A 14397-nucleotide genomic window follows, 5' to 3' on the forward strand; every position below is an offset into this window, starting at 1 on the left:
CATGCCTAATCACTTACATTCCATTATTAGCAAATTATTGACAGTAGGAGAAAACCCACTATCTCCATGAGCACTGAAGGAAGGAAAATGTACTAATTAGGCAACCAACATTTGAGAGGTTTTCGTCCATGTAACTGGGAGGCTTTTGAATGGCTAAATGTTCAATTTTCTTTCCCAGTTGTAATGGTCTGACTTGACGCTGCAGCTGTCACCAGACAATTATGTGAGAATCCCTAAGAGGGATGGGCTTTGGGTCTGCCGACGTGCTGAGAGCCAGGAGTACGTTTTGATTAGCCAGAAGTTGTCTGCTTCCTCAAAAAGGTGCTTGCCCCCCACACACACAAGGTTGTCATCATTTTGTGTATTCTGCCGGCTACCTGAACTTTCAGGGGGCACATACATGGGATTGTAATGCTATTAAAGTGCTTTAGAAAATTAGATTATATATGTTGTGTTTCTTTGCAGCAGCACAGATGGGAGGAGAGGATTCATTAACCTATATGCATTTTAGGTCACTAATGGAAATGCAACTGCCATTTTACCATATGCCAATATTATTCTAAAGTTATTTGCATCATCACAAATACATCTCATTTCCCTCGCTGTCTACGTGAAAAGCTTAACATTCCATTAAAGTCTACCTATTGGCATTGCTAATGCTTGTTTTGTTTATCAGGCTGCTTGAGCATCTTTCAGGAGCACACCCATGTCACTGTAATGCTATTGTGTGTCTTGGAAAACTAGATAATTTATGGCGTTTTTCTCTGGCATAAGTACAGATGGGAGAAGGCAGACATTAACATACATTAATTTTTAGGTTTGGCTTGACGGTACATTCATAAGCCAAACCTATTGACATAGCCAATGCTTGTTATTTTACTTTGCTAGGTGTGCTCTGACTGTTTGGCATTGTTGCACCAGAGAACGCAGACTGCTTACAAAGGCGGACAGATGTGAGTGCCAGTCTGAAGAAAATAGGTGGATATAACTAGTGCTTACTTTGTAAATGATAAGTGCAAGGGCCTAAAGTTTTTCTTAAGATTTCGCTGCCTGTTGAATGCTGTGGCTGCCAAAAGCAGGGCTGCCCAGTCTAAATTCCAGTTCATACTTCTTTCTTCCAGCACGCCACACATCCCTCCGCTTTATCTCCATCTTCACATTCTTTTTCATCCCTGCTGTCTCTCCTTGTCTCTGCTTTCCCATCTTTCTCTTCCACCTTCTTTACCCCTTTTCTGACGTTCTCCCTTTTGTTTTGGATCAAAGTATGATGATGAAAAATGAGTCTTGGTCCCCAGAAATGAGTTTTGCATGTGCCCCCATCTGCAACCACCGGCTCAGATGAAGCACTGGCTAGAAAATCTATTCTCATACCTGCCAACTCACATGGTGATCCCGTGTGTCACACGGTATTGGCTCTCAAAACACGGTATCTTGGTGAGGAGCTGATATCACACGGTGTGTGGGAAAACAAGCTGAAAACCACTGTAAACAGCTTTTCCGAGGATTTGAACTGCCGACTTTGAACTGCTGACGTTCATTTACAGGTGTGAAAACACCCCAGGTCATTGGCACCAGCCTCTGCAAACTATTTTTTATAGGAGGAGAGGGGTTGGGAGCAGGGTTGTGTTCAAATGTGCCTGGTAGGTACTTCTTCACACGAGGCTCCACCCCTTTCAAAGCCCCGCCTCCTCCTCACACACACTGAGATTGTTCTTCAAGTTGGCAGGTATGTATCCTCATTTTGCACACATCTTTCAATAGCATTGAATTTCGTGGTTCACTTTGCATTATTAAATTGCCCTTGAATGGACACTGATATGTCAGAAGGCCCACTGTATGTTGAAATCTACAACCAAGTGGTATCTGCACTGTATACATCTCAGTCTGCCACTCAATGCGTCTAAGTGCATTTTACCCTTTTATAATGAGCTGAGACAGTCCCTCGAGTTGAACTTATCAATCTAAAGCTACACAAAGATCTTTTTATCTTCCTGATGAAGGCACTGATGATGCGGGTTTAAGAGCATTTTCCTAACCTCTCACTAAAGTAACATGAATGGAAAAGATTAGGGATGAGTCATGCACAATTCCATTGAAGATCAGTGTAATGGGCTCTTTCCTTTATACAAACATGACATGGATAGAAAAAAGGTGCAACATCTTTTCAAACTTGCAAAACGCCATTCAGCAGCCAGGGATTTAATTAAAGAAATCAGTGGTCCAAGAAATATTCAGAAGACGATTGAGGCGAGTGGATAAACATTTACTTGTCCATAATTTGAAAGTACTCCTTCACTGACTGACCATATAGCTGTATATGAAAATAACCTCGTAGTACAACAGTCTTCGTTGTTTCTTCCATAAGTAATATCAATATACATTTTTTAAGAGGTTTGAGGTTTGGTTTGAAAGCTCAAGCCATGCTACACCAGTTCAATACACGTGTTGATCCAATCAAGGGTATGTTATCCTTGACATAGTCTATTTTATCCTAAAATAATACTCGATTGAAATGCGCCTTAATTCATTCTTTACCAAAGCAATGTGTGTGTTTAGACCTACCTTGCATCCCTCGCAGGTGATCACTCCATAGTGGATCCCTGATGATTTGTCACCACAGATCTTACATGGGATAACTTCAATTTGCGCTGAAAAAAAGATTGGGCAAATTGAAGCTATATGTGTTACCGAGAACGTATTTAGCAGCTTTCCCTTATCTCAAGTAATTGTCAAAAGTTGATATGTAACAAAGAAAAGCAAACATTCAAAGCGATGCTGACCTCATTTAAGCTGTAGAGCCATTAATTCAGCGGGATCCGTGTGAGAAATAACACTTTTGTGGTTTCTTATTTCAAATTATAACAACATTTATTTTAACAATACCATACTGCACATTAAAACCAATTGTCATTCATGTTTTATGTTATAAATACACATATTCAAACTGATTTTACATTTTATCGCAGTGTTTTTCACATCATGTACATATTCTTTTAATAATCATTCTTTTCACATGTGTACAATAACAAAAGAAGACAGTTGATGCAGCATTTTGGTAGATACTCTGGTCTAACCCACTTTCTTCAGGACATATATTGCAGATGCATATAAGAATCCCAATATTATTCACACTTGTGAGCTTACAAGTGGACTATCGATACACCCCACCACCACCACCACCAACAATCATGGGATTCAGGGCACCCCTTTGGCCTGGATTAAATCTTTTCTAAGCGCCGGGACATCCCCGTTTGGGGTAGCTGCGCGCTATACAAGTTGCTAAATAAATAAATAAATCACCAGTTAAGGTGCGGCTCCAACCCTTTCACTGTTTGATTCAACATATAATCGTTATTTGTGGGTTTCTGAAGTTCAACCGACCCTTTCCCCTTGACTGGTATCCTTGACATTTATTTTAAGCCAGTGTTTATCCATTGCATATGCTTTTTTTCTGGATTCGAAAAGAAAGAAGACCTGCCTAGCTTAGTTCAAACATCCTTGATATAGCATAACCAAGGGATCCAGAGACCCCTATCCCAGGATCAGGGCTGGACTGGCCGTAGCGGGCACCGGGCCTTTCCCCGGTGGGCCGGTAGGATGGGGGCCGGTTTTGGGCCTCTGTGGGCCGTTTTTGTTACCGGGGATTGGCAATATCGGCCCCCGGTAACAAAATCGGCTGAAACCGGCCCTCGCAAACTGCTTGGCTGCAACCCCCTCATCACAGGGGGGGCCGGCCGAGCAGTTTGCCAGGGCCGGTTTCGGTTCCTAGTCCGGCCCTGCCCAGGATAAGCAGTCCATTATAATCCCCTTGTTAAAAATAGCTTCAGGATTGCACCAAATGGATTAAGGAGGTGTTGCGTTAACCTGATCCTCGACATAGGGTAACCTAAGTTCTCTTCCAGGGGGTCCTCATCAAAAGTCATAAGCACTGAATAGTTCTACCTAGGCACGGGGTACCGGAGCACTTTTAAAATTGCACATATATGTATAACAAACTTTGTACTATAGTACCTTACAAATATGTTTGCAGCCTAAAGAAAGGCAAAAAAAGTCCAGAATTCATTAAAAAAAGTTAATAAAATGGGGCTCTAAAAAATCTTTCACAAACCATTTTAAAAGGAAAAAGAAAAGGGAATATGAGGCATTGTTTGCCAGTTGGCTGCAATGCAAAGCATGGTAGAAAAAAACTGGCACTGTGCCTTTAGGAACCTCAAAATACACCCTTTATATCACATCATGCCTCACTGGTGAAAGGTAAGTCGGTTAATTTTTCAAACCCCTGGAAACAGGATCCTGTGACACTGAGTTGTGCTTTTTTGTCTTACAAACACTGGAAAATCTTTCCAAAACCTTTCTTTCGTCAGTCATTTGATGTTTTTCAGCACCTAAAGTGCAGTTAGATCTTTTTCTGAGAGAAAATAAATTATTTCCATATCAAGAATGCCTACACTTTTTTTACAGTGCCCTTCCTGCGGAAAGAAGGCGGCCCACACAGATCCTCACTCTGTCTGTATTGTTTGCCTTCTAGAAAATCACCACCCGAGACATGTACTCACTGTCAGAAGAGTTCCAGAAGGACTCTCAAGGACAGAAAAGGAAAATCTAGCTACAAGGCCTCAAAGAGAGAATGCAAGGTACAGCAGCTAGATCATCTAAAGGCTGAGCGTAAATGATGCTCAGACAGACCAATGCTAGAAGAGGGCTGACCCAAAGGCCCTCTGTGTATGCATATTGATATATATTTATGTATATTGGTTAATGTATTATTCTTTTTTTTTATTACAAGATTATGGCAGACAGTTAAGCCCACAAGAACCTTCCAAAGAGATTCTAGCAAGAATTATTAGAGTGCATTGCAATCAATCAATACGTTTTGTTGATTAAAAAATCATAAAAGCATGTCATCATTAACAGTATATAAAATTCCTAGAAATACAAGCCCAGATTAGGATGACAAACAAGGTAAAAATATTCTAATATATATATTTAACTGTTTAAAACTTGGAGTGAGCCCTCTTCTAGCTCCAAGGACTCACATAGATGGAGATCCAAAGAGAGAAATCATCAAAGGAAATGGAGACACTCCTGATCAACGTCAAGAAGCATGACGTTCAGGACAGAAAAGATACCATTTTATTCACCGTAGACAGGTACGTCCTGGAGACACCAGTCAATGTCAAACCATGCTCGACATTCGTCGCTGAAGGATGCTTCAGTGTCAAAGTCGAGGTCCATAGGTCATTGACTCCTGCCATGGAAACATATTTCGTTGCAAAAAACGTTGATGCCAAAAGGCAAACATTTGACGTGGAAGCATACAAGACCGTCTTTACCAGCAACTTCAAAATCTGCCACTGAGTCTAGACATCGCTCTACATCAAGAGCTAGATCCCAATCACCCTTAAATATATCAACATGCTGGCTTCTGAGTTTACGACACAAGAGTATGCCACATACATCTGACTCTGGGCACTCCTTCACTTATTCACCATCGTGGGTCATACCTGAAATTCAGATCTCAAGTACTCTATCTCCTATGAGATCATCATCAGCTCATTTTCATCAAGGCATTCTATCTGTGCCACAAATGCCTCCTACTACTCCTGCAGGGCCCTTGAGAAGTTCACAACTCATGACTTCTCCACAGAGATTTAATAGTCCAAGTCATAACAATTCCATATCCAGATCTAGGAGAACATCAAAAACCAGATTGACATCCAGGCGCTCTAGAAGATCGAGCAGGAGGTCAAGATCTATGCACAGAAAAAAGATTTCCATCTTGGAAAACTACTATTTGCTCATCAGTGAGAGATTATTCACCTACTGTGACAGTAGATGATCTTCTCACCGTAAACAAGGTTTTAAGAAGAGGGGCAGCAAAATTAAAGATGTACCTACTCTTACTACATCATTATCTAATATCCTGGAGACATTACATCACAGAGAACCAGCAAGGCAATTGTTTAATCTAGTTCCCAGCCTACTGGAGCCAGAGATGCAATTATTTCTCATGTCTGCATCAATGAAGCCTTCTTAAATATATAGGCCCCTGACCAGGACCCGCTGTTCCAAAGAGCGGCCCCTCCTCCAGATTTAGTTATCACAGCAGCTGCAAAAATGTCTCACACGTTTGGTCCTGAACAGAAAGACCGTTTCATCAGGATCTTCCACTTCAGACATTGATCACAGATGCATCTCTCTGGGGATGGGGAGCTCATGTGGGACACTTGCAAACACAAAGGTTATAGTCGCTCAAAGAAAAATCCTATCATATCAGTCTTCTAGAATAGAGAGCTGTTTATCTGTCTCGAAAGTCTGTTCTTCCATTAATAAACATAAACTTCTTTCTTGTTCAGACAGACAATACAACAATGCATTATTGAAACAAGCAGGGAGGAACTCACTCCGTTCATCTGTCTCTCAAAGCCCAAACCATATGGAAATGGTTATTAGCCAGCAATTTAACTATAGCTGCTGTCCACCTACCAGGTTTTCAGAACATACAAGCAGATTCACACAGCAGATTATTTTAAGAAAACCACAACACAGTTCTACACGCCGAGGTCTTGCAAGACATTTTTCAAGACTGGGGTTATACATAGATTGATTAGTTTACAGACACAAACACCAGATAATGCCAAGACTGCACATCCAGATTCTACCAACCAGGGTCAAAAGGTAATGCCCTTTTGCTAGACTGGTAAGGGAAATTTCTCTACGCATTTCACACAATTCCTCTCACACCGACAGTTCTCATCAAACTCTTCAAGTCCAAAAGCAGAAAGATAATGATAGCATCAGAATGGAATTGTCAATGGGGGTTCACAGACCTTCTTCACCTGTCTGAGACCACACAAGAGATTGCTGTGCCGATAGGATCTCCCATACAAGTACAGGGACCAGCTCCTACACCCCAACCTTCCATCGTTGAACTTGACTGTTTGGCTCCTGAACTCCTCCAAAATGGTCCTCTAGGCCATCCACAAGACTGCATGGACATTCTACAAGAGGCTAAAAGACCTTAGACAAGATAAGTGCATGCCTTTAAGAGGAAAGGTTTTGCTTATGGTGCATCCAGAACAGCCACAATCTATAATTATGTCTGGAAGAAGTGATTATACCTTAACTACTTCACCTGGCAAGGTCTGTTTACAATTTTCTTCTATTAAGGACATCTCACATCAATAACTGCCTATTGAAAATCTCAAGGACAAACCTCTTTCTTCAGAATACCAATAATTAAAGACTTTCTAGAAGAGATTAAGAAGGTATTCCCTCTGATTAAGTCACCATCTCTTCCTTGGGAACTTAACATTGTCCTATCCAAATTAACGGGACCCCTCCTTTGAACCCTTTCATAAAGCCTCTTTACAACACCCTACACAGAAAACGGCTTCCTTTGTAGCTATAACATCAGCATGCACAGTGAGTGAAATTCAGGTGTTATTCACTATTGAACAATACACGGTTTTTCATGGTAACAGAGTTGTAATAAGAACTCATCTCAGTTTTCTTCCAGAAGTGGTTTCAAATTATATAATAATCAAACTATGTCATTACCTAGGTTTTTTCCTAATCCATCAATTTCAGCATAGAAAGCTCTACATTTTTTAAATATAAAAAGAGTCCTGAAATTCTATCTAGACAAAACTAAAGCTATACGAAAATCAGACTATCTTTTCATTAATTATGAGCCAGTAAAAACAGGTTTACTATCATCAAAACATTCCATTTCTAGATGGATAGTCTCCTGTATGCTTCTTTTACACCAACTAGCTAAGTAGTCCCTACCTGGTAGACCTAAAGCACATTTGAAATGAGAATAAACTGCAACTACAGCTCTTCTTGGAAATTTGCCAATTTCAGAAATATGTAAACGCTAGTATGTGGAGATCTGTTCATACTTTTACTAAATACTACTGTTTAAATTCTGGCTCTAGAGAGGATACTCTAGTAGGACAGGGTTCTTTGAGGAACCTTATTGGGGGATTGTTGAAGCTGTTTTTATTTCTAGTCTGCCTATTTGTGGGATTTGACCTGTGATTCTATTCAGTGCTTATGACTATTGATGAGTATCCCCTGGAAGATAAGGACACAGCTGTCAACAATTATCTCACAAATTAGTCCTAATTTCTATAAAACCGACCTGCCCTAACAGTCACCTGTGAGGCATGATGGGACACAGGGTGTATTGTGAGATTCTTAGAGGCACAGTTCCAGTTTTTCTCTCCTATGCTTTGCATTGCGGCTTATGGCTAACAATGCCTCACATTCCCTTTTCTTTTTCCTTTTGTAAAGGCTTGTGAAAGATGTTCTAAGGTCACTTTTTATTAGCGACATATTTCTAATTAAATTGCCTTGTTTTTAAAGGAAAATGAAATGAAATATGCCCATTGTTAGCATATCTTTAGGCTGCAAACATATATGTAAGGTACTGTGGTATGAAGTTTGTTATACATTTATGTATAATTTTAAAAGGGCTCTGGAATCCCTGCATGCAGGATTATTAAGTGCTTATTTGATGAGGATTCCCCTAAAAGAGAACTAGTATTGCATGTGAGCAAAGTTTCCTTCCTCGTGGACTGCGTAGGTTGGTGATCTGATTGAGAGACCAAGAATGCACCTCCATAACCTCTTTTCCTCACCCTGCAGATAATTGACAGCCTTATAACCCCACACACCAGAACCAGAAGTGAGTCAGTAAGCATTTTCTGTTATAAATTTCAATAAGTGGCACTATGGGCTTTTTACTAATTTTGGACGGCAAGTTAAAATTAAAAAAAATATATAGAATTGCAAAACTTCAACCTTCTCTAACCAAAACAAGGTGCCCATGACCCCTGAGAATCTAAAGTAACCCCCAAATAAGGAAATTCCTATATTTTTGGAATTTGGGTACCATGTGGCCTGATACATCATGACTTAAGGTTCTTAGGGCCGCAGGCCATTACAAAGGTTTTGGGTATGTTGGTAGCCAGGCCCAGATCATCCATAAAACAAAGCATCTAATGGGGTTTTGAAGCCCTTTGGACATTCCAGATAAAAACATGCAACATCCGCATATAACAGGTGAGAAATGGCACTACCCTTCATATTTGCCATGTCCCTGCCCTTGGTAACCAAGACCGAGTCTAGCCCATTGATGTAAAATAGAAATTAGAAGGACGCTAGGACGCAGCCTTGTCGAACGCCTCATCCCGACTAAAGCATTCTGAGCATTTGCTGTTTACCCTGTATTTTACAGAGGCTTTACGATCAAGAAAGCTGGCTCATAAAAAACAACAACCAAATTACTATCAACCTCCATACATTTTAATAGGGTCCATTATTTGGACAAACCATATGGATAAAACAGTGCATATCTTTTATCCTTATGGATTATTAAAGTTGGTAACCACAACAAATGTATTCCCATCAAAGGGAATCTTTGAGATTTCATGCAACAAAATACCTGACCTCAGGCTTTAACACAGTGTAAAAACAATCAACCATTACATTTAAAGGTCTCTTGTCTTTAACATATGTATTACAAAGTAAACAAATCAAGCCTACTGCCTGTTTAATAACTTTTCACAATAAACATATCAGGCATATGGCTGTTATCATTGGCTTGCCACCATAACCAACTCACGTCTGATGTCGTGAGCGCATGCTTTCTCATAAAGAACATAAAAAGAGCAAATGATGGACAGAATGCTGAATAATATCAAGCACTCACCCCCAGTACATAGATCTGGGCCTACAGCCACAGTTTTGTTTGCTCATTTGCTCATCACTCCCTTCTAGTTTGAATTCAGTCATATGCAAATCAGTCTTGGCCCTGCTCCCCATGGGAACAGTCCAGCCCAAACTGCTAGGGCAGGTCCTCCCTGGACCAGAATCAAGCATCCTCAGACTGCTTTCAGAGTATCACCACACATCAGCCAGGATAGCTTGAGTCTGGTAGCACGGTGAGCACGGGAACCACGTCTGGGCTTACCTGCCCCACTTACTGCGACAAATGCAAAAAGAACAAATTATGGACAGAATGCTGAACAATGCCAAACACTCACCCCCAGTACAGAGATCTGGGCCTAAATTCATCATTGTTTTTGCTCATCACCCCTTTCAGCTGGACCCAGCCATATTCAAATCGGTCTTGACCCTGATCCCGATGGGAACAGTCCAGCCTGAACTGCCAGGCCAGGTCCTCCCCAGACCAGAAGCAAGCATCCTCGGACCAGTTTCGGGGTATCACCCCTCATCAGCCAGGATAGCTTGACTCCGGTGGTGTGGTGAACATGGGACCCACGTTTGGGCATACCAGTCCCACTTAGAGCTATTTGTTAGTGACATGTCCCACTAGGCAGTCTTTGAAAGTTGTGCAGAACAGTGTTGAACAAATTGTAAGTCGTGACCTACTAGTGGGTTGTGAGCCAATTTTTGGGCGGGTCGAGAAAGTCAAAGCAATGAAAATTCCATTAAACTCTTTACTTAAGATGTCACATTTGCTGCACTTTAAAGACAGAGGTCACATGTTAGGCTATGTCTTCTGAAAGATTGCTGCTTATTATTTTAATACAGGGATTGATGGTTTCAAACTCCTCTCACTTTGCAGTCACAGAAAGCAAAGTGAATTATGTGACAATCTTGCTAGGGTACAGAGTGTGAACAGGAAGGCTGTAGGATGTCATTTTTCATAACACACAACAAAATGAAAATACATGTAAAAAAACTGTACATATTCAGCAATTAAGTAAGCAAAAATTAAACAAATTTTTGTTTTTCTGAAGAGTGATAGAAGCAAACATTTTAATATGAACAAAACAAATCAAGACACTTTATTTGGTGATGCACAAATAAATATTCACTGAAACCCGATTTCACTACACTCTAGGCCACTGCACTCTATGCCACTCTACACCACACCATTGCATTCTATGTCTCTGAACTCAAGGCCACTCTTGTCTCCTCTGCACCACTGCACTCTACTCTTCTCTGCACCCCTCTACTCTATGGCACTGCCCTCTGTGCTGCTCTACTCTGCACCACTCCATGCCACTGAACTCTCCGCTACTGCGCTCTAGGCTACTCTACTCCGCATCACTCTATGCCACTGTACTCTAGGCCACTCTAATCTACGCCCCTGCACTCTATGCCAATCCACTCTGACACTCTATGCCACTATGAACTGCTATGCCACTCTACGACACTCTATGCCACAGTACTCCACACCACAAACTTATAGCCCTGCTGAACAGTAGCAACGCTTGTGTACAACATTGCTAAAACACTTTGACAAATGCAATAGTTCTTGCATAGGTGAGACCTACTGGCTTTGCCAGTGCTTGCTTAAAGAATGGAGTTGTTCTCAAGACCAGGCTCCATAAGGGAATAAGGGCACCCTTCGACACAGCATTTAAATTCAATCTTTGGAACTGCATTCCGACATAGGTCTGATCCGTTGCTTGCTCAGTGGTTTGTTAGCATCTTTTCTTCAGTAAGCCTGCATGAACATACACCGACAGCCACCACCGATTCTGTGACTTCACCTCCTTCCCTTTGGAAGTAATTTACACATAAGCCATGTGGGCCAAACCACTTATGTAAGCATTAAAATACAAAAGTGTCTGAGTGCAGGCTGATGTGGAATTTCCTCAGCTGTGTTGCAGAGTTTATCACGCCATGCTTTTGTTATTAACCCCTTCGCCGCCGCGTGAATTCCGCCGCGGCGCTGGGGGTTTTTTCGGTGAGCGCGGCGCCGCTGTGCTCATGACGGAACCACGCCGTCATGAGTCACGGGTGAGCTGTGCTCATGACGGAGTGGTTCCATCACGGCGCCGCCCACTTACGTTACACGCCCGCACAGGCGGGGAAAGGGCGCCGCGTGGGCGGAGCGGCCGCCAACGGCCGCAGCATGACGGAACCACTCCGTCATGAGCACAGCGCGACCGTGGCTCATGACGGAGTGGTTCCGTCATGAGCAGGGAAGGGGTTAATAAAAAAAGCTATATACACCTCTGCAACAAAATAGTGCTTTTCAATTTTCTAAGGTCTCTCAAGATGTTTGACTTGGTCACGTCAGAAATTGAAGTACATTATACTTGCTGTACTGACTAGTGCACAGGTAGTCCTCAGCCGCCCGCGTTCCTCAGGATGACTTGACCACCAACCCTGTCTGCTGTGCCTTTAAAATCAGATGGAGGGGGAACTAATGAGATATTGAACTGGCCCCTTTGTGCTGATGCACCTGCTGCTGAAAAACGAACCTGTTGTTCAAACTGTGTCTCATGAAACAAAAAGATTCTGGAGAAAGGGGACGATTAACCCCCAGTTCAAGAGTCCCAGTTGGCAGGGGCATGGCTTCAGGGGGTGTTTGGGGTTTTACATCCCACCTAATAAATGTCTTTTCTGATAAGTAGATGGGTACAGTTGATTCCAGTTGGGTATTGAGATGGCAGTCGGATTTCATCACATATTTTTACATACACACAGACAAAAAACACACACACTCTCTGTTTTGAAAGTTCGCAAAAATATTGGTTACTTTACAAAATATTGCCTTTTCTCTCTTAGTCCTCTTACCATTCCGCATTCCTCTTCCTTTCCACTGACCTGTTGGCCCCTTGCATGCACCCTACTTGTGGTACAATGTATTTAAACATTATATGGCAGCCTGAGTGTATGAAAATCTGAGGTTCAATTCTCCCCCCCCCACCCCAATCTTACTGACCAGGCTACGCCACTACCAGTGGGAGTAAAACATATTTTCCATGCTGCGCTATCCTTTGAAGATTATTTTTTCTTTGCTTGAGTTTCAATCCTGGACCGAGCAGTGGGCATTCCTAGATCAGCAGCATTCTGCCTATTGGGCCTCTTGTGCCCCACAACAATTAAAGTCCTATTCCATCTATCTACACACTAGTCGCTATTCGTGTGGGTTTCGTGAGAAAGCAGGTCATTAATTGATTGCGCGGCAGTCAAGGGGCACATTTTCGTAGCTTAAACACGCGTTTCTCCAAACCTTAGGCCCGATACCATCTTTCTCAACACCGCACAATCTCCAGGCCCCACCTTTCTCCCCACACCCCACTGATTCAGCAAGCCAGACGACGCGAGGAGCCGCGTCCCTGCTCCATCCTTGCTTTCACCTCTGAAACTTTAGCGGTAGCTGAGGCAGCAGCAGCAGCCCGAGGCGGGAAACCCGCAATGAGAGCGCCAGGCGGCGCCCCACGCACGGCGCGAGGCATCTTACGCAGCTTCCTGATATTTCTATGCGCGTGCTCCCCCCAACCCTCCCCCTAATGTATCTTCGTTCTGCTCACCCTCCCGACCAGCGTGAAAACCGCTTCTGGCCACAGGCCTGTGAATGGCACCTGCTACAAGCCAGGTAAACAAGTTCAAAGGGCAGGAGTCAGTGAAGTTTCCACTGGCATATACCAGCACCACCTGCGCTGAGCGAAACACGGTTGAAAAAACATAAGAGCCAGTGACAGTAACACCACAGACCGCATAACCGGTTGACCCCATAAGGCCTGGTCAGTTCATTTATGAGAAAGCATCTTTGATGTACATTTCCTAGTAATTTATTAGATGCTGCTGACGATATGGAAGTCACGGCTAGTGGGTTCTGCTGCTGGGTGGATAAGTCTTGCAGAAAAAACATAATGCTCATACAGATGACAGGTAAGCGTTGCAGAGGCTTATTTTGAAACTCTGTACAGGAAAGCGGAGAACATATTGGGGCCGTTAATAACCTAGGGGCCTATTAGCATGGCGGGCGGATCGCCAAACACCCCGCCGGACAGCCTTTAACCCCCTGCCACATTAGCATGGTGGGGGTTACCCCGGCGGAGACCGACGGAAAGACCGTCCACCGCTTTTCCGCTGGTAGGCAATCATCACGATTGCCTGCCGGGTGGAAAAGGCCTCTAATATGGTGGCGGTGCCTTGCAGGCACTGCCACCCATATTATGATGTGGGCGGTGTTTGGCCTTCCCATGGCGGAGACTCCACCATGTAAAGAAATGCGGGAATCACTTTGGGGGCCCGTTGTGGGCCCCCGTGGGGGTGGGGGGCTGCACTTTGGGGGTACCCATGGTACCCCCCTACATTGGCATGCACAAGGTGGCAGGCACTGCACGGTGCCTGTCACGTTGTGCATGCCAATGCATGACATGCATTTCCTACATTGTGGCGGGTGCTGCTCACAGCCCCGCCCGCCACAATGTTGAATATGCGGGATGCGATCGCCAGGATGGTGGTTGCATCCTAATTGGTGGTAGGACCGCTGGCGGCCAGTCCCAGCACCGCTAGCGTGGCGGGCGGTCTAGAGTCCCCCCGCCATCCTAATGGACCCTCTAGTTAGCTATCCAAAATCTTTTTTACTTTGTTGAGGCTGGCTGGCTACAGAACCAC

At 43.2% G+C, this 14397-nt stretch overlaps 1 protein-coding gene across 1 annotated transcript in view; it reads right to left on the reverse strand.

The window, feature by feature from the left end:
• The window catches only part of RORC (RAR related orphan receptor C), a 201341-nt gene that overhangs the window by 112983 nt on the left and 73961 nt on the right, over positions 1-14397 (reverse strand). Inside the window, exon 2 of the mRNA XM_085637933.1 lies at positions 2563-2648. Within this exon, the coding sequence (XP_085494059.1) occupies positions 2563-2648 (86 nt within the window). The remainder of the gene's footprint in view (positions 1-2562; positions 2649-14397) is intronic.

The sequence above is a fragment of the Triturus cristatus genome, chromosome 12 (assembly GCF_964204655.1).
Source record: "Triturus cristatus chromosome 12, aTriCri1.1, whole genome shotgun sequence".
Lineage (NCBI taxonomy): Eukaryota > Metazoa > Chordata > Amphibia > Caudata > Salamandridae > Triturus > Triturus cristatus.